Here is a 25,406-nt window from a genome sequence, read left to right as displayed (position 1 = left end):
GCTGAAGAATGGAGAAAACTATCAATGAAAAAACTCAGGCTTGCTTTTGATTTCTGGACCTGTACTGGTTTTCAGTCATACATAAAACCCAAAGGTATACAGGCACTTAATAGAAAATCAGTTACACAATATGTGAAGTGCTAGAAAAATTGGCAGAATTCTTCACAATCCTCCCTAATGTGTTCCTGAAGTTTCCTAGTGAGCCTACTCGTGAGATTGTATTTACTTGTACTTTGTTGCCAGGCAAGAATCAAGGTGTTGTATTTCAACCAGATGTCTTGAGCTGGGTTTTGCAAGATAGCGTAGCAAACAGGGAGACATGTGTTTTCCTTTACACAGACCTTCTTAGGCTATCACCAGCTGCTTTCATTCTCATGGGTGGATCTCTCCAATTTTCAGATTTCCTAGCTCCTGAGGTTTTGGGAAAGCCACTCTTGGTTTCTTTAATCCATTTTGGGCATTGCTAATTCTCTTATAGGTGTCAAATTACACTTCCAGCAGTTTCTTAGGCCATCCCTTAGGCTGCCTCCCTAACCTGGGCCCCAAGGGTTATGGGGCCTGCTGACCTTAAGGCAGTCTGATTGCAATAGTTCTCTTTAGTGTCAAGGAAAATTATGAAAGACTGAATGGGCAAAAAAGATTACTAGATGTTCTGACTTGTGCATTCTTCTGGGATATCTGCGCCTTTTATTGGCTTTGAGCTATTTAACAACTTCATAAGTGGTAAAAAACTGAAAATACTGCAAAATACTCTTATCCATAGAAATGCAAAGGAATTTTGTCTGATGCCATGCAATTGGTTATTGTCCTGGATATTGGATATTGACCAGTTTTGTATCTATCTGAAAACTCGATCCAGTATTCTTAATTGCCTGTAAGAGTCTATGTTCTTCAAATCCGCCTTTGAACTGGTTGTAGCATCTTACTGTTTCCCTCATTAAATAATGAGTTCAATAAAAATTTTTGACATGTGTTTCTTTTATATTTGCATGAGAGTCATGATTTTTTCTTTAAAAATTATCCTTTAACACTAGCCTGTCTTTCTGCAGAGGCTTGCAGGTCCAAATGAGCCTCTCTTTTTGCCCTTTTGTCTGAACTGGAAGCATTTAGCTCTGTTCACCATGATATTTCAATTTAACTATTTTTAAAAAGTTAGAGAAGAATTCAAAATGACAACTATATTAGCTATAACTTCAACTAATGCTTCCTCCAACCAGCTCTTCTCAGAATTCTGTTCTCCAGCTTCCCCAAAAGACACTTTTGGAAGAAGCAATTTACTTTGATAGCAAGTTTTTGGCCCCATCAGAATCTGGAGAAAGAAGCTCCCTGACTTGTTCACAATAGATACAATCACTCCCTTTGGAGGTTGGGGCTTCTCACAAGTCAGGTGGTCGTTTCTTGGTAAGTTTTGACCTTTCTAAAAATGTAGTTTTATGTAAAAAATGATTGTTCTATGTAGAAACTTTTCATTTCCCCCTCAAATTTCAAAATTTTAAAAGTGCATTTAGGGGACAGCTTGGCAGCCGCTTCTTCAAAAATAAATGTTACCAATTAAAGTATAAAGGTCAGTTGCACAGAGCCTTTTGGTGGCAGGATTCTGAAACAGTCAAGGTATGGTGAGGATTTGCACTCAGCTGATTGAATACAGGAATGAGGCAGGATAAAATGGAGGAATACCTCAAGGCAAAGTACAAACCAGGAAAATCATTAGAGATTGGTAGGGAATGAGGACTAGGAATCAGAAGCTAAGCCAGTGATTTCTAGTTGATTTCCTATTTCATGCTTTTAGCTCAGCAGAAGTAAAACAAAAGTAATTCATGTGTTTTGAAAATGCCTTAAGATTGTCAGGTATAGATATGTAAGGTAGTAGCTTGAGGGGAGAGGGAGGAGCAATTGGTTCTAGTTCAGCTCATTCATTAACTTAATGGGCATGATTCTTGGCCCTTCTGGGCTTCAGTTTCTTCTTTTGAAATTGGTTGGACTGGACTCGGTGGTCTCCTAAGGGTCTTCCAGTTCTGACCTCTTGAGTTAGTTATAAAAGCTGAGAAAAAAAATGCATGTGAGTTTTGGAACTCTGGAGGTTAAAGTAAAACTCTGCTAAACTTGGGTTGTTACACCTGGTACTGCAGGCCTAAGGCCTTTGGGCCCAGGAGCCCAAGATCTGGTGGGTAGTAGTGATGCTTAGGTCATATAATTTATGGGGCTGCCAGCTCCTTCCCTCTCAGCAGCCACTCTCCTTTCTCAAGCAATTTGGCACATTCCTAAGGGCAACTTCTTTCGCGCAGGCATGGGCTTGGTGTCTCAAGTCCTGCTTCTGTGGGTTCTGCTTTCTGTTGCTATAGAAAGCTTAGTTTCCAGTCTTTTCACAAAGGAGTCAGTTTGTGGAAGCTTATTCTTCAGTAGCCATTGCTGTAAAGCACATTTCAGTCAAGCAAAGTCTGTGTTCCCAGTGTTAATCAAAGATAGGTCACAATAGGAAAATAAAATCCCTAAGTTGACTGAACTGAATTTGTATGAAAAGAAGGGTTAAGATAGTGGTCAAGACCGCTGTAGGTCTATGACATGCTGGATTTGGCCTCCTGGGTATTCATTTATTAGTTCACACAGTTCACTGAAGTTCTGTGAGCTGTGAGTGCCTATAGCCAGTGCTCAAAAAAACTCTTTGAGAAGCACATGGATGAATAAATGAAGTAACAAATGGGCAAATGAAAGAATCAATATAAAACCTCTGGGGGCCGGGCGCGGTGGCTCAAACCTGTAATCCCAGCACTTTGGGAGGCCGAGACGGGCGGATCACGAGGTCAGGAGATCGAGACCATCCTGGCTAATACGGTGAAACCCCGTCTCTATTAAGAAATACAAAAAACTAGCCGGGCGAGGTGGCGGGCGCCTGTAGTCCCAGCTACTTGGGAGGCTGAGGCCGGAGAATGGCGTGAACCCGGGAGGCGGAGCTTGCAGTGAGCTGAGATCCGGCCACTGCACTCCAGCCTGGGCGACAGAGTGAGACTCCGTCTCAAAAAAAAAAAAAAAAAACCCTCTGGGAATTTTTTACTGAAACGGTTATTTTGTAGTAGCACTTTGCAAACCCCCTCTCCTAGCAGGTACCCCACTATTTTCTCCTTGACTCTACCTCATGCAGTTTCTTAAAGGGTCTCCATTTCCTACTGCTGCAATTTTCTGATTCCGTTTTGTGATTTTTCAGGATCTAATTTGGTGTGGCTGCAGTATCATACCTTCCCATTGGACTGTAAGATCGTATTGGAATGAAGAAAAGGTACCACCATCTATTATCTATTAGATTCTAACTTTAAAATTAGAGAAAACTCCTTATTCCTTAGGTTTCTGAGTATGCAAAATAAATTGTTCATCATGGCATAATGAAAAGAATGTGGGCTTTTCAATCAGGACAGATTTGGATTTGAATCTTAGCACTACATCTACTAGCTGGGGGACATCAGACACAGTACTTCACTTTTCTCTGGACCTGTCTTTTTTTTTTACATGTAGGAAAATGAGCAATTTGCCTTGTAAGGTTATTCCTGAAGATCAACTTTGCCAAACATAGTGCCTGGCACATAGTAGGTACTCAATACAAAGTAGCTATTATCTTAATATCTTACATTTGTATAACATTTTATATTTTACAAATTCTACCACATTTTCTTTTACTCATCCTAATTCTAGCATCATTATTTATTAATAGAGTATATATATATATTCTGTATATATTATACATATATATACACACATTGATACCATAAGACTCAAGATCAACTTGGAGCTCATCTTCGCACACCAACTGTTCACCTTGGACCTAGGCTTCCACGATTCCCATCCTTCCAGGAGCCAGACTGTTACCCTGTAGAGTCCTTTCCTGAGTTTTTACTCATCAAGTGTTAAGCAGCTTAGAAGTGTGCTTAAATTCCAATAGGCTGTTAATTTAGCATTTTTTAGCCCAGGACTGCTAGTTTTCTGAGTTGTTTAAAGGAAAGCTTTTGAATTGGGGTGATTCACATCTTTTTTGTGCAATGTTTGAAGACTCTAAAGCTGTTAGGACATGGCATTTCCCAACTTATAGGAGTGTGCCTGTGAATCTGGTCCAGCTCAGAGGTGTAGTGGGAGGAGGGACAAGGCCATTTAAAAGCTTTGCTGTTATACTGAATTTGTGAAATAGAGTCCTTATTTTTCAAATAAAGATGTTCTCATTGTACATTAATTGCATTAATTCTTTATTTTGTCCACTGATGTATTCCCAGCACTTAGACTGGTGCCTGGCACATAGCAGATACTCTATGAATGCTTATTCAATTGATATGCCGTATAAAATATCCAAAGGTAAGTGTATTACCTCAATGTAATCTAGTTGCGGGCAGCTGGAGTCAGTTTGGGAAAGTTATTATAACTCTAGATTTTCCAAGCCCTGTCACAGGTTGCTTATCACAGAACCAAGATTGGTTGGTTCTGACTCAGTCAAGTGCCTGACTCTCCAGGGTTCAGATCCCTAAGATCTGTTCTCTAATTCTCATGACCAAGAAATGCAGATTGTGGGCACAATTAGCTCTTTGGCCAAATGGAACAGGCAAACATAAGTGTAATGAGTAAATATGACAGTTTTAGTAAGAAAAAGAACCCTACGCTAAGTCAGGTACACTGACTGTGTAACCTTGGATAAGTCATTTAAGTAGTCACCTCTCTAAGCTTCAGTTTCCTCCCGTTAAATGAGGTCAAACCACTCTACCTACCACACATAGTTGTTTGGAGGATGTGAGAACCTGTGAAAAACAATGCCAGTGATTCTCTTAAAGTCCTACTTTGCCAGAACTGAATCTGCAATCTCCACTGTGGTCCTGATGTGACATGTGGCATGGCTCTGTGGAATATGTAGTGCAGTATGTGTTTCTAGGCTACTTGGTGGCCCGAATGGTGGTGCTGACACACATTGCAGGGGACACAGATGCAAATGACATTCTGCCAGCAACAGGATTTTCTATTTTTGAATGAAAAATTCCTCTCATGGAGTGAGAGCCTCCCCATATGCTCAGCCACCCATGAGTAGCCAAAGACTTTATTGCAAAAATGAATATCCATGTTAATGTTGCGCCATTTTGCTCCCTATAGCAAGAAGAATTTCTATCTCCTTATTATTGCTTCATGAATTTCTGCAAACATTTCCATGCCAGTCATGGCTATAGTCATTTCTCACAGCAAGTAAGAGGTCTGCTTTTCTTCCCCCTTCTTCAGTATATGTTTAATTTTTTTCCTAAATACTCCTGACAGCCTCGCTTATATAAATGTGCTCAGCATTTTATTTTACTTTGCTTTCCACCTAGAGCATCTGTCTTCTCTCCATCAAACCCAGACTCCTTCTGCCTTCAAACCGCTGCTAAAATTCATCTCTTCAGAGTCTCCAATCCATTAACAAAGATTTGGTAAGGAATGGCTTGAGGTAGGTTCTGTAGGGGCTAAGACAGGGTCCTGTCCTTTGAGGAGCGCTGGCTATAAGCTGGAAAAATTAGACCCTCACACAGAATGGGGGAAGAATTAGCAATTGTGAGTGGCATACTCTGAGTGTCAGCTGTGCTGTATGGGCAGGGTGTCCTGATGGAGAGCACTGTGGGCAGGCAGGGTCAGGAGGGGGAGCTTGAGCTGGGCCTTGAAGAATGAGCCGATTTCAAATAGGCAAAGGGGAAGGGAAAGGAAATTAGAAAGGGGAAGTGGAATAATGTCAGCAAGAGGCGAAGAGGCAGGAATGTAGACATTTGTTCCTGGACAATGAGAGCCAAGGTTATGCAGAGGCAGAGGTTTGTGGAGACCTAGCAGTGGCATAGCTGGAAAGATAGTGTGGGGCCAGACTGGAGGACCTTGGATGTTAAGCTACTGTTCTGAAGTCAGTGGGATTACTGTGCAGAAGAATGACCTGATAGGATCCAGATTTAAACACCTTCATCTAATTATAGTATACTCAGTGGCCTTGGAGTTAGGGCAAAATGGTGGTGGCAGTAGCAGCCAGGCAGGAGGGAGAAGAAACTCTGACTTCCAGCCAGTTTATCACTCTGCCACTCCAGAAATCTCACAATTGCTGTGTGTCTAGCTCTATAAAGCTGACACACTATCTGTTATCAGCTGGGAGGTAAGGTTGAGAAGATGGAGCATGGAATCTTTGAGCCAGTCAGACCTGGATTCAAATTCAGACTCTGCCGCTTAGTTGCTTTTGAATATGGGCCAGTCATTTAACCTCCCTGAGCCTTGGTTTCCTCATCAGTGAAACATGGAAAATACTAAACTCACACAGAAGTTAATGAGAAAGACTGGCACATCAAAGATAAATCTTCAACCAATGTTCCTTTCCTTCCTTCTCCCCTCTTCTAGTTAGCTCTGTGACCCTGAGTATATTTATCTCTGGGAGAACTGCCTCATGCAAAATGAGACAGTTGTCCTTTCCTGCTTTACTGTGCTAAAAGAAAAGGTCTTGCCTATCCAGTAACACATCTGACCAGTCCTTCTTTCTCCTTCTTCTTACTCTACTAGGGATGGAATTCATTCAGCCCATCAACAAACATTTACTGAGAGCCTACTATGTGTCAGGCACTATTCTTGGTCCTATAGACAAAGCAGTGAACAAAACCAGACAAAAATCTCTGCCCTTGTAGAACTGATATTCTAGTTGTGGCTGCAGAGGAGTCATACAATAAACAAATAAATATATAATATGTGCTAAGAAGAAAAATACAGCAAAGTAAGGGGACAGAGAATGATAGGTTGATAGAAAATTGGCCAAGGAAGGGTTCTCTGATAAGGTGACATCTAAGAAGAGTCCTGGAGGAAGTAAGGGAGAAGCCATGTGGCTGTCTGGGAGAATAGCATTCCAGGCAGGAGGAAATCCAGGTAAGAAGACCATTAAGTGGGAGCATTCTTTGCAGGTTCAAGGAACAACCAAGAGCCCAAACATGACTGGAGCAGAGTGAACAAGGAAAATAGAGGTAGATTACAAGCCCAGGGAGGCAAACAGCAATCAGATAATGCACGGCCTTATAGGCCAAGATAAGAACTTTGAGAGAGATGGAAAACCATTGGAGGATATGGAGCATAAGAGTGATAGACTCTGACTTAACATTTTCACAGAATGTCTCTGACTACAGGGTAGGGAATAAACTGTAGGATGGCCAGGACAACAGCATGGAGACCCTGTATACATTTATAGTAATCCAGGTGAGACAGCACTGGGGTTTGGACTAGGATGATGACAGGAAGGTGGTGAGAAGTGGTCAAGTTCTAGATATATTTTAAAGGCAGAACTGACAGAACTCACTAACAGATTTGATGTGGAGTGTTCAAGAAATCGTTCAAGGATGATCTCATAGTTTTGGGCCTGTCCAATGGAAGGTTGGCGTTGCCATTTGCTGAGATGCAGAAGACCAAGGGATAAGTACATTTTTGGGGAGAAGAGGTTTGGTTTTGGTCACGTTGAGTTCAAGATGTCTATTAGACAGTTAAGTGAAAATGGAGAGGATGAAGTTGAATATACAAGCAACAAATCAGGGGAAGTTGGTGAGAACATATTAGGTCCTATCTCAAACTTTAAGTATGCAGAAGCAGGGCCAGGGACTTAGTGAAGGCAAATTATGCAAATGCTTTTCTACATTTCTGCCATGTCCTTGAGTACTGCTACATGTTTTTCCTCTCATCCTTTTTTGATGGAAATCTCCTACATAACAGGGACTAACATTTACTGTACATTTATTATATGCCACACAGTGATAGCATCTGAAGGAGTTGAGAAAGTGCCACCCCAAAATATGCCACTTTGGATTTCAAACTGAGGGCGTTTGGGGAACAGCAAATTCAGGGAGGGCTTTCTGAACTTTCCTTTTCTGTCTAAAGACAGATCCTCCAAAAGGAACTCAATCGTTTTGAATCCCCTCCCTGGAAATCTCATCAACCAGGGAAGATTAAACCCATATTACAAGAGAGGAGACTGGAGGTTGACATCATGCCCAGATGACCTTTATCACAGGGTGTCACTTATTTTTCTGAGGTCTCATTTATCTTTCCCCAAAATCATTTATTCCTCCTAGTGGCCTACTTCCCCCCTCCCCTCTTCCCTATGAAGAGGGTCTATAAGCTTCCAGATCTTGCTGGGTTGGGCATTCACTTTTTGTTCATGTGATGTCCCCATGCATGTTAAAAAAAAAAAATGTGTATACCTGCTATCGTTTGGATGTGGTTTGTTTTCCCTACCAAATCTCATGTTGAAATTTGATTCCGAACGTTGGAGGCGGTGCCTAATGGGAAGTGTGTTGATTATGAGAACAGATTGCTTGTAAATAGATTAATGCCCTCCCTAGGGATGAATGCATTTTTGCTCTGTTAGTTCACCCCGTAACTGGTTTTTTTAAAAAGAGCCTGCCCTCACCCCATCTCTCTTGCCTCCTGTCTCCTGATGTGATCTCTGCACATGCTAGCTCTCCTTCACCTTCCGCCGTGAGTGAAAGCAGCCTGAGGTCCTCATCAAATGTCCAGTCCTAAACTTTTTCCAGACATCAGAATCATGAGCCAAATAACCTTTTCCTTTTTATAAATTACCCAGCCTCAGGTATTCCTTTATAGCAACATAAAATAGACTAAGATAATATATTATCTCCTATGAATCTGCCTGCTGTCAATTTATTTCACAGACTCAGTTACCAAACCATCTGAGGATGGAGGAAAGCCTTCCCTCTCCTACACATCCTGTTTAAGACAGCTGTCTTGCAAAATATATACTGTCATCTTTATTTTGCAGATGAGAAAACTGAGGCTCTGTAAGAGAAGCAAAAATCACTTGTCCTAAGTCACATAGCTTATAAGTGAATAAGGTGGGATTCAAATCAGGATCTAAGTCCAAAGTTCGTGTTCCTTCCAACTATCTGCTGATCGCTAAGTAGGTCAGAGTCACCTGATCTCTATGTCGATTATTTATTCTGTGGATTAACCAGAGCTAAGAGGTATTTAAAACCTGTTCCTGCCTAACTCCTTAGCATATTCCACTCAATTGGTGGGTGTTCAGTGGTTGTCAACATATTTTGAATCTTTATTATTTGGGGGTTGTCAACTAATATTGTTTTGTTTTATTTTATTTTATTTTTTAAGATGGAGTTTCGCTTTTGTCACCCAGGCTGGAGTGCAATGGCATAATCTCGGCTCACTGCAACTTCTGCCTCTCTGGTTCAAGCGATTCTCCTGCCTCAGCCTCCTGAGTAGCTGGGATTACAGGTGCCCGCCACCACATCCAGCTAATTTTTGTATTTTTAGTGGAGATGGGGTTTCACCATGTTGGCCAGGCTGGTCTGGAACTCGTGACCTCAGGTGATCTGCCCGCCTCAGCCTCCCAAAGTGTTGGGATTACAGGCATGAGCCACCATGCCCAGCTATATTATTTTAATATTAGGCCCAGACAAACAAAAGTAGGAAGGGAAACTTGATGGGACAGACAGGTCAGTGAAATATTACAAACCAACTATATTTGAATTTCTTGATTATTTATTTTTCTGGATTATCCACAACTCCCATAGCAGTGCAAGTAAGAGGATAATTTCACAATTTTCATTTGGTTCCATTTCCTTTGTATCTTTTCCATAATGTATTATGCAGCTATTCACCCAGGAAGTGTTTCATAAGTGGTATGGACAGGCATCCCTTGGATCAGTTCCCTTTTTGGAATTCTAGGTAGTCTAAGTTACCATGAGTGACTTCATGTCTTATTCATTTGACAAACAATATTGGTGCCTACCATGTGGTAGGTGCCATGCTAGGTATTAGAAATATCAAAATAAAACAGTATTGGTGTCTACTATGTGGTAGGTGCTATACTAGGGATTAGAAATATCAAAATAGAAAGGACACAATTCTTACCATCAAGGAGCTCATAGTTTAGTGGTAAGAAATCCAGGTAAAACATTCAAAATGCAGTGTGGTAAGTGATATCATCGAGGTATGCTCAGGGTGTAATGAAAGCATAAAGGAAGTCTGGTTAGAGTGAGTTGTGGGGCCATACCAGAGAGAACATGTGAATTGATTCTTGAAGAATTTATCAGGTTTCCAAGGTAGGGGCAATCTTGACAAAGAAACTAGCTTGTTCAAAGGCATGGTGGTGTGAGAAGTGTCAGCAAATTTAGTAGTGTGCAAGCATGACTTCCTTGTAAAATGGTGGAAGATAATGTTGGAGAGACAGATTAGAGGTCATGTTAAGGAGCTTGTATCTTGTCTCCCGTAGTACATGGGATCAGACAGGTAAGGTGAATGAGTGACGAGGACAGTATTGAAGGATAGAAGAAAGAGGTGGTGATGGCTGTAGAACTTGATTGTTCATGCTTGTTTCAAGGAGGCAGTTCTAGCTGAATGTAGCCACATGGGAATGTGAATCCAGAGTTATCAGGTCTTCTGGTTTTTTAACAGAAAAGCGGGAAATCTGGATTTTTTAAAATGTGAAATCTCCAGAGTTCCAATAGCTGACAATTGCTTTTTTTTTTTTTTTTTTTTTTTTAATTCAAAGGTTTAGTCAATACTGCACCAAACACTACACTGGATGTGGTCTGCAGACTGTCACTGAGACCTGTGCTTTAGGGGACAGGATATGTATGGAAGCATAGAAGCTAACTGAAGCAACACTTTAAAACACTTAAAAAATAACCACATACATTCCTCTCTGGATTGCCCCATTCCAACATTTCTACTGCATATGATGACACATGTTTTTTCTCTGGGGAAGCAAAGAGATGTCCCAGGTCAAATGCAACCCTCAGGGCTTCTGAGGGTAATGGTGTAATCCAGAGTCTCAGTCAAGCCTGGTAGAACATGGTAAGGTGAGACCAGTGTGGCCCCTGAACATCACCGTCACCACCAGGAGATGGCTGTCATTTGTTTCCTTTTCATTTTAGGGGAAGAAAGGGCAGCCTGTTTAAACTGTGTATGCAAGAAAGTCAACACAGCCAGTGACAACACAGATAAAACACAGTGTAAAGGCTATTAAAGTTCAAACTCCTCATTTTACTGCCAGAGAAACGAAGGCCCTGGAAAAGCACAGTGACTTGCTCAGAGTGACCCAGCAACCTAGTGGCAGGATGAAGTCTCCTGACTCCTGGTCTAGCATTCTTTCCAATAATCCCGGGCTGTGATAATTAAAGTAAATCAGCCTGGCAGTTTTCCTAGCATCTAGAATTCCTGGACTGGACAAGCAGGACTTGAGAGCAGCTGTTAGACACCTTTTTTCCCCTTAGCTCTAGCATGATGATATTCTTTGTGAACTTTATATTTCATAGGTAGGGGTTAAAGAGAGGACACGAAGATGTTTTTGAAGCACTGAGACCATTCACAAAGTGTATAGAGAAAAGTTGTCTGTGGCTAATATATTTAAGGCTTATGACCTCTGTGCTCTCTGGACTGACCTGCCAGCAGATGCTTTTGGTTTTGTGTTTTATTTCTCTTCTTTTGTCTTCTTTTCTATCTCTATCTATGTTTTTCTTCTCTTCCACCAGCCTAGGTCTTAGGCCTACACATAAGTGCTCCTGGCATTGCTGAGCCTCCATGATGACACTCAAGATGTCCGCTGCAAGTCAATGAAATTGTTAATTATTCATTACTCAATTAATAACATGGAATGAGAGTGCGTAGTGACTATGAAGTGTACATGCTTCCCCTGCTGTAGTCATTTCACTTTCTATAATCTCAGACTAGTAACTCTTGTCAATTGTGACTCTTGATTTAACTAATCCTTTCCATCCTTCATTTCAGGGTCTATTGTTCTGCCATTTGCCACTTTTTTTTTTCTTTCTCTGAACCCGTTTCTGATTGGTGCAGCTGTTGAAGATGCTGCAGTTGCAGCAGTGTACATCTGGAACATTTGGCTGACTTGTTGAACTTCCCCCAGGGAGTACTCCAGGAGAAGGATGGGAGGGGTGGAGAGGCCAGAACAGTTGCCTGTAAATAAAGATGCCAGTAGTGTCTGACCATTCTGTGGACCACCCTTGTAAAAATCCACTTCATTCTGACCCTCGGTTTCCCTATCTACTCACTGAAGGCGTATGTTCTCCAATCAAAACTGTTGCAGTGGAAGAAATCTATTCTGGCTGTGGATGCTCTCATACAGCATTTTCTGCATTGTATCAATAGATATTTGTTGAATTAATTAATATATCAAGAACTCCTAGGAGACTGTTTTACCCTTCATGGGACAACATCATTTCAGTTCCGCTTGGCATGGGTCGGCTTCTCTGTTACTTAGATTGAGCCTTCAGAGTCACTCCAGGAGTGAGGCTGCTTGAGTCCCACCCATTCCCATAGTTCCCAGGCTCCTGGGTCTCCTTTTCTTCGGGCGAGCCATTGAATTGCAAACACAGCAGGCATGGTTTCATTCCAAACCCGGAGCTGTTTTAATTAGTTTAACGTCTGTTAAACGCTTTGAAGATTGGAAGCAACAGATAAGTACTGGATGATGTTATTAACAACTGCAGTTAATTGCAAACATTTCTATTAATGCTAGTTTCTGCCTCCTTTTCTTTGCTCTACTTTCTTTCCAAGGTTCCCAAATTCGTAGCCTCCCCCTCTTTTCCTCCCCGTACTGGCGATATAGGGTTAAACTGGGGCGGAGCCCAGGGATGAACGACAGCGCCAGTCACCAACTGGGACGGGGCAAGCGGGAAGAGCTGGGTGGGGCGGCCAGACAGAGGCGAACCCTCACGCCCCCAGGCCCCGCCCCGCGGCTGGAGGCCCGGTTGGAACGGCACGGGGCGGGGCGCCGAGGCTTGGCGGCCCCGTGGTTGGGCGTCCCGGCAGCCGCTTGAGGGATGGGGCGGGGTCGGCCGGGACCTCCTCCTTCATTCCCTCGGCGGGCCGAGCCTCCCCTCTCTCCCGCCCCTCCTCCTCCCTTTCCCACCCCTCGGAGTGGAGCTGCACATGCGGCTGCTCCCTGCTCCGTCCCGCCCAGCCACCGTCGCGCAGGAACGGGTCCCTGCAGCCCCCAGCCGATGGCAGGACAGTAGCCGCCTGTCAGAGGTCGTGAACGGCTGAGGCAGACGCAGCGGCTCCCGGGCCTCAAGAGAGTGGGTGTCTCCGGAGGCCATGGGCTACCCGGAGGTGGAGCGCAGGGAACTCCTGCCTGCGGCAGCGCCACGGGAGCGAGGGAGCCAGGGCTGCGGGTGTCGCGGGGCCCCTGCCCGGGCGGGCGAAGGGAACAGTTGCCTGCTCTTCCTGGGTTTCTTTGGCCTCTCGCTGGCCCTCCACCTGCTGACGTTGTGCTGCTACCTAGAGTTGCGCTCGGAGTTGCGGCGGGAACGGGGAGCCGAGTCCCGCCTTGGCGGCTCGGGCACCCCTGGCACCTCTGGCACCCTAAGCAGCCTCGGTGGCCTCGACCCTGACAGCCCCATCACCACTCACCTTGAGCAGCCGTCACCTCAGCAGCAGCCGTTGGAACCGGGAGAAGCTGCACTCCCCTCTGACTCCCAGGACGGGCACCAGGTGAGTCACCTAGTAGGGGCGGCGGCGGCCCCCTCCCCTCGCGGGTAGGGCGAGGGCCCTCCGCCACAGGGGCCTGGGGGCACTCTGCCACCTCGAGCCAATTTAGAGGGCAGGACCAGGGAGGGACCAGGCGAGCAGGGGAGAGGTTGCCCAGGGCAGGTTGTCTTCGGTCCCTGGCCCAATCTGGACTCCCTGGGGACCCCTTGACTTGGAAAGTCTAGCGCGCGCCCGCGGCCCCTGGCTGCGGGCTGCCTGGAGAAAAGTTGGCGAAGCTCCCGTCGAGGAGGTGCCTGCGCTGCCCCCCGGCCGACTAACGGCTTGGCCCTTCTGCTCGTGATGAGGTTCTCTGCCCGCGGTGCTTGTTTTTTCGTGTCTAGAGCTGATGCCAGAACCAGCAGGCTCCCCTTTGGAGTTGGAGCTGTAAACAGCTGTAATAACTGCTCCACGCCCGCCTGTTGAAACAACTTTTAACCGCATTTTCAGCGCGGGTCCTTGTGCGCTGACCAGAACGTGGGCTTGTTCACACTTACCTGCAATTTGAGACTGATTGTCCTCGGCGTTCTAGTGAGGATCAGCGCCCCTGAGGAATTCTGGTAGAAATATGCCGTCTTGCTAGACAACTTCTGAACAGCAATTTTAAAAATCTATGGAAATAAAACTCACCCTTTGCATGCCGGTTCTGATTCTTAAGCGGGGTAGGTGTGCGGTGGGAAGGGTGGGTGGGAAGCGCTTTTGCTACTGCTAGCTTGAGAACAGGAATCTGCCAATGGAATAATTACTCAGGACTAGTCCCCCAAGAGCAGTTTTGTTTTGTTTGTTTTTGCAGCCTTTATGGTGTTTGTGCCCTTATTAGCAAACTATTAGCTTTGGCGTTTGTTTTCCACTCTTTCTAGCTCTTTATTCAAGTAAATTTAGTTCACGTAATGTAAATATTGTCTTCGTTGCCATATGTGAAACTTAGGAGAAGCATCCAAGGATCCTTTTGAGGTGGCTAAAGAATAATAGTAAAATTGTACCTCTTAGGGAAGAGAGCAAGTTGTACAAATAAGTTCCTTGAGGTGAGGGACCCAAGCCTTCTATATTTACTTCCACATCCAGAGTCATTGTCACAACTCTGTAAACATTATTTGTGCCACTTTGACCTCCCATCTAAAGTGGTACACTTGATAGAGACATCACATTCATGATCATAATGTAATGTTAGGACTGATACTTTAAAAAAAACAAACAAACAACAACAACAACAAAGAAGATGTCCGTTGTAAAGTTGCCTTGAGCCTTAAAATGTCTTACTAGCACACTCCAATTTATATAACAGCTTATCAAAGAAGAGAATCAGCAGACATGCTTCTCATACTTGAAACTTTAAACATTGTAGCTAAACGATAATTAACTAGGATTCTGACTCCTTTTATTTATCTACTGCCACTCCCCCCACACCCCAATGCCCAGTAGAAATATTTAGCAGCTGAACATTGATATTCTGTGAAAAGATGAAAAAATTAAACTTCTTTAGTCAAATGTTGGCCAAGACTTTTTGGCATTCAGGATGGACAGAGCCGCTTTTATAGACTGGGGATTAGCAGAACAGCTGTACTCTAGGGCTTCTGTGATGGCATGAAACTCTTACAGGTGTGTAATGGCATTTAGTTACCTGCCCTTTGTGTGGCACTAAAATAGTTCTCTCTAGGTTTAAACACAGCTTCCTACCTTCTGTCCTTTATTCTTTCTGTTTTAATATTTTTGAGCAATAGAAGCAAGGATACTAGCTCTTTACATTTGTTGACATCAGTTGGAATCAGTTTCCTAGAGTTATGAAGGGCTTATATGAGTCCATTTTGTTTGATTCCCTTGGGAAACATAGGCCCTAATGGGAAAGTGACTTGCCCAAGGTCACATAACTAGAGTCAAAACTGGGATGATAGTTGCTCTCTTAACTCCTAGTTCAGTGCCCATTCCCTCAACTACCTCCTGGGACCTTTTGCGAGGGAGCAAGATGGAGCTCCATATTAGAACTTTTGCAAAGTAGAGCGCTCAGATCTGCATCATTTTGTTCTACTCTACCTGTATTTTGACCACAGTAAGTTTAACCATGTATTCCTTATTCTTCCTGAACTTCACTTTCAGATTTGGAGTATACTTTGAAGGAATTTTAGCCCAAATTCAACTTAAGTTTATTTTAAGTTATTCAACTTGTGTATCTTATCTTGTATATTAGTTTTAGTTTACAAAAGTAAGTTTTTAAAAAGTTGATTGGGTATTAAATTAATACTGCTACAAGCTTGGGTAAAATTTCTAGTGCCCTGGTGCACCCTCTGCTGGCTTTACAGGGACATTTAATTTTCAGTATCTGCTGACACTCAGAATTCTACATTGTGCTGACAGATTCTGATTCGGTAAATAAGGAAGTAAACAGCCTTGTGGGATTTGGCCACGTAGGTCATATTTTTATATTTTAGTTTTTCAACACAAACAACTGCTGTTACAGCAAATCTTGGATGGAGAGGAAGAAAGATAAAAATATACACCCTTCAACGGGCAATACATTCAGGTTTCTTACTAGTTTATCTGCAAGGAGTGAAGGCAAGCTGATGACAGTAAACTGCAGGAAGCTTTCATGAGACCAAGTGGGCAGAACAGTCAGAGACACTTCATGCAGGTAGGCAAAAGTAAACCTATTCATACTTATGAGATGATGGGCTCTGGGCTCTCAGTTATGACTCAAGAAAGGGACCTGGAAATCACTGTAGATGTGTGCATATCATCTCTCAATTTAAAAACTTTTTAAGCAGGGCACACAAGGAAGTTAGGGCAGGTAGGATACAGAGCAGAGAGATTAGCACAGTTCTCCATGTGAAATGTTAGAAAAGTCTCCCCAGGAGGGACACACTTGCTGATGATAAAGTGAGAGAGTCACATCAGACCTTCTGTAATCAATCATCTCCTTCAGCTGGAGCAGCCAAGTAGCTGAGATTTGTCTGGATAGTTGGTGGAGATTATCTCAAGAGCAAGGGATATCTCATTTGTGTCTGAATTAGGACAATATACAGTAATATGATTGTCAGCGTAACAAACTAAAAATCACTGTTGATCATTCTGTGGAGATGTTGCTCCAGTTGTGATTGTGGTCCTCAAAGGCCAAGAATGTAGTGGGTATCATCAGGAAGGGTGTCAAAAACAACAACACACTTACAAAACACTTATTTTTTCCATGTACAAGATCAAAAGCAGATTTGCTTCTACAATCAGACAGGAAATTCTGGTGACTGGTCCTCAAGAAAAGCCTAACAGCTGATAAAAGTCCTCAGAAACCCCATTAAATTGATCAAAAGGATGAAGGGATTTTCTAGTTTTTTTCTCAGTCTGGATAGAAAGAGGCTGAAGGAGGAATATGATCAAAGTCTACCAAACCATGAGCGAGATGAATATGGTTAATATATTCGTGTAACTTAACAATCCAGTTCAATAAATAGAAAGCCTGCTTTGCCAGACACAATGTTAAGTATTAGATACTTTTTAATGTTTGAAAAATTATTTTCAAGAGGAGGCAAATAAAGGTAGTATCCTATTCAACTCATTGTCTCAAGTAATAGTCAAAATTATGGGTAGATCAATACGGATTTACTTAAAACTGTAGGGCTATTTGGAGTATGTTCCTAATTATTTGAGGTGATGTCATAGATGTCAACCTTTAAAGTTCTACAAAACGTTGCTTGACATAACTAGATAGACCATTAGTGTATCCAGAGTTGACATTACCTGTGTTAAGGCTTTTTGATCAAGAACATAACTAGGAATCATTTGAGGTGATTCAAGGTGAGCACAATGAATAAATCCAAGGATTTTTTTTTTTTTTAATGGAGGTGGGATCTAGATAAAATACATTTACTGTGGGTTTAAATACAGAACTTTTGATCAACTTGCTTCATTATTCCCATCCCATTTTCTCTCTCACTAACTCTGCTGCAACCCAGCCACCATATCCTGCTTAGAATCATTCTTTAGTTGTTATTGCTGTTGTTGTTTTTAAATACATTTTATGTCTTTACATTAGAGCTCCTTAGAAATCTGCCTTCATTTTTGTCTTTCTCCATAATGCCTGACACAGTGCTAGTTACAATTACTGTACTCAAATACTTGTTGAGTTGAATATTATTTTGGGACTATGGACGTGTTTATGTAAAACAAAGACATTTTCTCTTTCTGTAACAGGCCTGTTTTCCTCAGGTCTTGCTAAGCCTGTGACCTGTCAGCTATGCTTAGGTGAGTAAATAGTTCCACTGGCAATGTTTCACTGATTTCTAGAATAATTAGAAAGTGAAATGGAGAAGGGCCTTAACCATGTGGTCAGTCTCCCAGTTTCACATCTTCTCTCTAAGATGGTACAAAAAGCTTCCTGTAATATATTGTTTGATGTTTTCTTTTATTTGCTTTTAGGTCTCATATCTTACCTCTGAAGCCATTTAATTCCCAAGAACATTACCAAGAGAAACTACCTTGCCTGTAGAGGACCATTTTATCTGACTCCTCTGTAAATACTCAGGACTTAGCTTTTCATTTCATTTCTTTCTTTTATCAAAAACCTTTTCTATTGAAGTATAACTCATACACAGAAAAGTATATAAATCATATTTGTACAATTTTATGAATCATTACAAAGTGAATATACTCATGTCACCAGCACCCAGGTCAAGAAATAGAACATTATTATATTCCACAACTCCTACTTATATCCTATTGTTATCAGTATATCCTCCTCACTCTCTCAAGTTCTAACACCATAGATTAGTTTTTTTATGTTTCTCCACAGTGCCTGACATAGTGCTAGTTGGATTAGTTCATTAGTTTTGTTCATTTTGAACTTTATATAAATGAAATAAAACAGTGTGTATTCTTTTGGATCTGGAGTTTTTTGCTCAATACTGTTTTTGTGACATCCGTTCAGGTTGCTGCATGTGGCTATAGGTTTTTATTTGTATTTTTTGTGTGTGTGAGACAGGGTCTTGCTCTGTCACCCAGGTTGGAGTGCAGTGGCATGATCATGGCTCACTGCAGCCATGACCTCCCAGGCGCAAGCGGTCTTCCAACCTCAGCTTTCTGAGTAGCTGGGACCACGGGCACATGCTAGCATGCCTGGCTCATTTTTAATTTTTTTATAGAGACAGGATCTCTATATGTTGCCCAGGCTGGTCTTAAACTCCTGGCCTCAAGCGATACTCCCACCTCAGTGTACCAAAGTGCTGGGATTACAGGTGTGAACCACCATGCCCGGCCATTTGTTTGTATTTTTGTATATTATTTCATTGCTTGAATATACCACAGTTTATTTACCCTATATTTAATGAATTTGCGGATTGTTTCCAGTCTGGGGCTATTACGGATGCTGATGTTGTGGATATTATTGTACATGTCTTTTGGTTACATATGCTTGAATTTCTATTGCTTGTATACCTAGGATTGGAGTTGCTGGGTCATAGGGGATGCATATTTTTGACATTATTGATAATGACAGTTTTTTAAAGTTATTGTATCAATTTACATTCTTACCAGCAATGCATGAGAATTTCAGTTGTTTCATATTCTTACTAACACTTGGTATTGCCAGTCTTTTTAAACGTAGCCATTCTGGTGGGTGGCTTTGTAGTAATATCCGGTGATTTTAATTGGCATTTCTCAGAAGACTGATGAGGTTGTGCTCCTTTTCATGTTTATTATGCATTTGCATATCTTCTCTGAAGTGCCTATACAAGTTTTTTGCCCATTTTTCTATTAATTTGTCTGTCCTTTTCTTATAGATTTGTAGGGATTCTTTATATACTCTGAATATGAACTATTTTTGTATTTTTTATGTTGTAAGCCATTCCCAAATCTGTGATTTACCTTTCTTTATGGTATCCTTTGATGAACAGAAGTTTTTAATTTTAATGTGTTTAATTTTTCAGTATTTTCCTTTATGGGTAGCGTTTTCTATGTCCCATTTAAGAAATATTTTCTTACCTTGAAATTGTAGATATTCTCCCATATTATCTTCTAGAGGCTTTATATTTTTGACATTTACATTTAGGTCTATACTCCACTTGAAATCAATTTTTGTGTATGCTAAGATACAGAAACTGAGCTTCATTTTTTAAAATATAGATATCCAGCTGATCCAGTACCATTAATTATAAGGACCATCTTTCCCCCAGTCCTCTACAGCATCACCTTTGTCATAAATCAGGTGCCTGTATATGTGCAAGATTGTTTCTGAACTGTTTATTCTATTCTGTTGGTCTCTTTGTCATTGCATCGCTACCACAATCTTAATCACTGGACTTTATTATTATCTGGTAAAGCAAGTCCTTTTACCTTGTTCCTCTTATTTAAAAGTATCTTGGATATTCTTGGCCCTTTGCATTTAGAATCAGCTTGTCATGTTGCACAAAAAAGAAAAAAAAAGGAAACGTGCTGGGATTTTTATTGGGATTGCATTGAATCTAAAAATCAATTTAGGGGGAACTCATCATTTTATGGTATTCAGTTTTCCAATCCATGAACATGCCCAGCAGATTTGGTGTTTGGTGAGTGCCTTCTTCCTGATCCATAGAATGACACACTCTTGCTGTATCCTCACGTGGTGGAAGGGATAAATGCACTTCCTTGGACCTATTTTAAAAGGAAACTAATCTCATTTACAAGGACTCTGCCCTCATTATTTAATTGCCCCCTAAAAGCCTCATCAAATACCATCACATTGGTGATGATATTTCAACATATGAATTTTGGGGGGAACACAAACATTCAGATGATAGCAAACCTGTTTTAGACATTTTCTCAGCATCCTTTATGTCTGTTACATACTTTTCTCTATATTCTATCCTTTTTTTTCTCTCTATACTTCATTCTGGGTATTTTCTTTTTTTTTCTTTTTGAGACAGTTGCCTCTACATACTTTATTTAAAAAAAATCTTCACAAGAACAATGCAAGGTAGATACTGCTGTCTCTATTTTTACATGTGGAGAAACAGACCCAGAGGGGTTAGATAACTGTTTGCAATCATATAGCTGTTTCCCGAACTACATTTTAAATAGGAATTTTATAAACCATATATAGAACTTGTATCAACTGAACCATTTAAAATGTGCAATGGAGAAGTTTCTATTTAAAGGGCTCCCATGAAAGGTAGATTAATTCAATAAGTGGTATTGGGATTTACTGACTTGCCATTTTGGGGGTTTAAAAAAAAGACAAGTAAAACTGGATCCTTATCTCACCTCTTATACTAAAATGAATTCCAGATGGAACAAAGATTTACATGTAAAACATGAAATCACAGACATCCTAGAACACATGGATGCATATTTTTATAATCTTACATTCTGGGTATTTTCCTGTGACTTAACTTCCAATTCATTAATTCTGTCTTCAGCTTTGTCTAAACTCCCTTTAAACTCACTCATTGAGTTCTTAATATAATTTGTCATTTTTTTTTTATTTTTAGAGTTTTCATTTGGTTCTTTTTATAAAATAGTGTTTGGTTCTCTGCCAAAATTCACAATCAACGATCTTTTAACATACTGACCATAATTATGTGAAAATTTTCATTTGATTACTCATTATTTCAATCCTTGAGGGTGTGTTTCTATTGTCTATTGTTTGTCTTAATTTTCTATCACTTTGCCTTTCTCCTGGTTAGTTTTGATTGAATGGTAGACATTATATATAAAAAATTATAGTAGAGATGGTTTGAGGCCTCAGTTATTTTTATCTGTATCTAGAAAGGATTTATACTCACTTCTGGCACATGGTTAGAGACACTAGCAATCTCACATCTCCTTAATTCAATATGAGACTGAGATAATTTAAAGCTGCTCTTCAATCCAAGTGAAGGTTGACTTACCCTTCCTTTTAGTATTTATGCCTTCTAAGTTGAAATCCAAGGCTTGGGCTTTTTTTTTCCCTTGGGAGTTCCCCCTCTTTGAAGGGTCCTCAATTCCAACTTTTGTTCTTGTAGCTTCATGAGTCTGTCAGAAGCTCCTCTCTCTCTCTCTCTCTCTCTCTCTCTCAGCTGACTCTACTATATCAGCCAATGACCTTAGGAGAAAAACAGCCTCTCTCAGTTTTCTTTTTATCCTGCATTTTGGCTTTATAATATTGCATTACTTTATTAGATCTCAGATATCTTGAAACGTGTATCATTTATATCTTGCCCCAATTTTCTTGTGTTTTTTTAAGCAGGAAATTTAGCCCAAATTACTTTTGCTTCCATTACTAGAAGCAGAATCAGCTTATCATTTCTTCAACAAATGTTTATTGATCATCTCCTATGTATCATGCACTGTACAAAACAATGGAGAAGCAGCTATTGAACAGATTAGAGGGGATTTCTGCCATTGTGGAGCATACAGACAAGTAAACAGGCACATATAATACAATTTCATAAAGCAATGGTAGGGTTCATCATAGGATAATCTAAAGCACTAAGGAGGAGTACCTGACCATGACTTTTGAAATCAAGGAACATGTTCTTGACAAAGCATCTTCTGAGCTTAAACCTAAAAAGTAAGTAAGAATTATCTAGGATAAGACTGTTTTAGGCAGTAGGAACAGCAAGTGCAAAGGCCTGGAGATGAAAGAGAACATGGTACATCCAGGAATAAGAAAACCTAGTTTGTATGAAGCTACTATTATCAAGACAGTGTGGTTCTGGCATAAGGACAGGCATATAGATCAATGGAATAGGATTGAGAGGTCAAAAATAAACTCTTACGTTTATAATCAATTGATTTTTGACAAAAATACCAAGATGATTAGTTGGGGGGAAAAGATACCCTGTTCAATAAATGGTGTTGGGAAAATTGGATATCCACGTGCAAAAAAGATGAACTTAGATACTCACTAGAGACCATACCCCAAAAATGAACTCAAAATGGATCATAGGCTTAAATGTAAGTACCAAAACAATAAAATGTTTAGAAGAAAACATAGAAAATCTTTAATATCTTGGAGAGCAAAGATTTATTAGATATGACACCAAACACATAGTCTAAAAAATAAATGAACCGTTTTGGAAAGAAACTTTTTTTTTTCCAAAAGAAAACCTTGAAAAATGAAAAGAAATGCAACAGACTAGGAGAAAATCTTTGGAAAACACATATCTGGTAAATAACTTATATTCGAAGGAATTTACAAAGGACTCTTGGAATGTAACAATAAGAAAAACCAAACAAAAAAATGGGCAAAAGATATGAACAGATATTTTACCACAAATGAAGATGCACAAATGGCTAAATAAATACATGAAAACATGTTCAACATCATTTTGCATTACAGAAATTTAAATTAAAACCACAATGAGATACCATTTCGCACCCACTAGACTGGCTATAATGAAAAAGACAATAAGAAGTGGAGATGTGGAGAAATGGGAACTCTCATACATTGCTAGTGGAAATGTAAAATGATTCAGCTGTTTTGTAAAACAGTTTGTCAGTTCCTCCATAAGTTAACATAGAGTTACAATATGACCCAGCAATTCCACTCCTAGGCATATACCTAAGATAATTGAAAACATATGTTCACACAAAAGCCTCTACATTGAATGTTCATAGCAGCATTATTAATAATAGTCAAAAAGTAAAACAGCTCAAATGTCTGATGTGGTATAATGTGATATAATATTCTATACAATGCAATATTTTTCAGCCATTAAAAGGAATGAATTATGAATAATGCTACAACATGGCTGAGCCTCAAATATATTATGCTAAGTGAAGGAATTTAGTCACAAGAAAAACCACATTGTATGATTCCATTTATATGAAATGTCCAGAATAGGCAAATATATAGAGACAAAAATTAGATTAGTGGATGCCTGGGGCAGGGGGTAGGAATTAGGATTAACTAAATATGAGCATAAGGGCACTTCTTGGGGATGAAAATACTCTAAAACTGGTTCACCACAGCCAGGGTTATAGCAGTGGAACTAGAAGTAAAGAAAATGATGCAAGAGATATCATGAAGTTACACAATTTGTAAAGTTACTAGAAATTACTGAATTGTACACTTAAAATGGATGAATTCTACAGTATGTGAATTATATCTATATAAAGTAGTTATTTTTTTAAGTGTCTGGCACATAGAAGATGGTGAATAAATGTGTAAGGGGCGTTGGTTGTTTCTGAATGATACCTATCTTTAGAGGAAGAGAATCTTCAAGGCTGTTCCATTTACTTCAGATATTTCTCCCTCTAACAGATGTGTCCAGGGTCCCAATGTAGAATCAATTGAATCAGAAGCTTCAAGGATGGAAGTCTAGTCATATATAATTTAATAAAGCTCTATGGGTGATTTTGCCAAGCACTGCAAAGTGAGACTCTGTGATTTATGGAATTGTGAATGGCTTAGTATGGTCAGAACCTAGGGTGCATGTGGGGCCCAGTAGGTACTTGCACTAGAGTGGGCAGTAATCAAGAAGCTTGGCCCAGAATCATCTCTCTCTTCCTCTCTTTCCCTTTTTTCCTCTCTACATCCCTCTCCCTTTCTGCCTCCCTGCCTCTCTCTCTCTGTCTCTTACTCTTATTCTCTCCGATAGAAATAGCTAACTAGCTATTCCCAGATCCTACTTAGAATTTTTTCAGAATTGTCGGGTTAAAATATATCATACAGATCATCTGTGGTAGTGGTTCTTAACCAGGGATGCGTAGTAGTCTTACCTGGAGAACTTTTTCAAGATATGCACGTCCCTGGGCACACCCAGACATACATCATTAGAGTCTGTAGAGTGAGACCATGGGCATATATAGTTTATAGAAAGGGTTTTCAGGTGATGCTGCTGCTCATCTCCATTTGAGAACTTACTGCTCTGAAGGAAGAAATAAAAGCATAAAGAAGATGAAATTTGGTTCCCCATGCCTAACTTCAGCTTCCCTGTTACAGATTGTTAGGTCTGTATCACCTATGTTACTGAAGCTACTTTGGAAGGCCACTAGACCATGAGCTTGGGTGGTAGTGAATGCTTAATGAACACCACTGTGAAATACCATTTGGAAAATCAATTCATAAACTCTGGGGGGAGAGGGATTAGATTTCAGTTGCCATTTCCTCAGCCAGGTGATAGTGCTGTGTGCTTGGAATAGCCAAGAAAGAGGGTGGTTTCCTGTCTCTTGTGGCTTCCCGGGGACTTCGCTTGCTGCTAGCTGCTGAAACCACTTTAAAATAATAGGCTGTTGAGTAATTTTCTCCATGTATATCCACCTGTCAGTGGACCTGCACTTCAGAGATGAAGAGTAGTTTTTATTGGCGTGATGGCATATAGCAGGAATTGAAACCAAACAGCCACAATGAAATTGATTTTCAAAAAGAAATTACTTCTCAATTTTATTCTGTGGTTTGTGGATTGTTATTGTTACTTCATCCTGCCACACCAGTGGCCTACAAGGACAATGAAAGCTTGAACATGAGTAACAGTTTTGGATCAATCCACAAGGCTCTGTGCCTAGAAAAATTGCATGCTGCAAAAGCACTTTTGCTATGTAGTCTAAATGCTTAAGTTGGGGAAACTCTGAGGGTTTCTTCTGTAAGGATGGACCTTAATACCTGCCACAACTAGTCAGACTGAGGGAAAGAAGGGCGAAGAGTAGATTTCAGGAGTTCTTTCGACTCAACCCCCACTCCATTGAGTCCCTGTTTGGTATAAGATAATGCTAGTGGGGGGATTGTATCCTCAAGACAGATTCAGCTAACAGAACCAATGAAGGAGTACAAACTTACTTCGTCCTTAATGACATTAGACAAATCCTTTGGTGCAGCTTGTTTCTGTTTGGATTCCCAGCTGACATCTCAAGTTTAGTAAGCTAAACTGAACTTATCTTCATTCCTCCCCTTCCCACCACACACACCAAATTTTACAAAAGTAAACCCTGGTTTCATGCTC

General features: G+C 40.8%; 1 protein-coding gene across 4 annotated transcripts in view; it reads left to right on the top strand.

The window, feature by feature from the left end:
- The first annotated feature begins 12,853 nt into the window (after positions 1-12,853).
- Positions 12,854-25,406, top strand: part of EDA (ectodysplasin A) — a 435,590-nt gene continuing 423,037 nt past the window's right edge. For 3 of the 4 annotated variants that reach the window (XM_025372254.1, XM_025372253.1, XM_025372252.1), the window contains exon 1: positions 12,854-13,491. In XM_025372254.1, coding sequence (XP_025228039.1) covers positions 13,096-13,491 — 396 coding nt within the window. In that variant the 5' untranslated portion in view covers positions 12,854-13,095. Of the gene's footprint in view, positions 13,492-17,703; positions 17,755-25,406 lie in introns of all 4 variants that reach the window. The other variant, XM_025372255.1, reaches the window with a different exon arrangement.

The sequence above is a fragment of the Theropithecus gelada genome, chromosome X, assembly GCF_003255815.1.
Source record: "Theropithecus gelada isolate Dixy chromosome X, Tgel_1.0, whole genome shotgun sequence".
Taxonomy (NCBI): domain Eukaryota; kingdom Metazoa; phylum Chordata; class Mammalia; order Primates; family Cercopithecidae; genus Theropithecus; species Theropithecus gelada.
The sequence above is the reverse complement of the archived record's forward strand: the minus strand, read 5'-3'. Positions and strand labels throughout refer to the sequence as shown.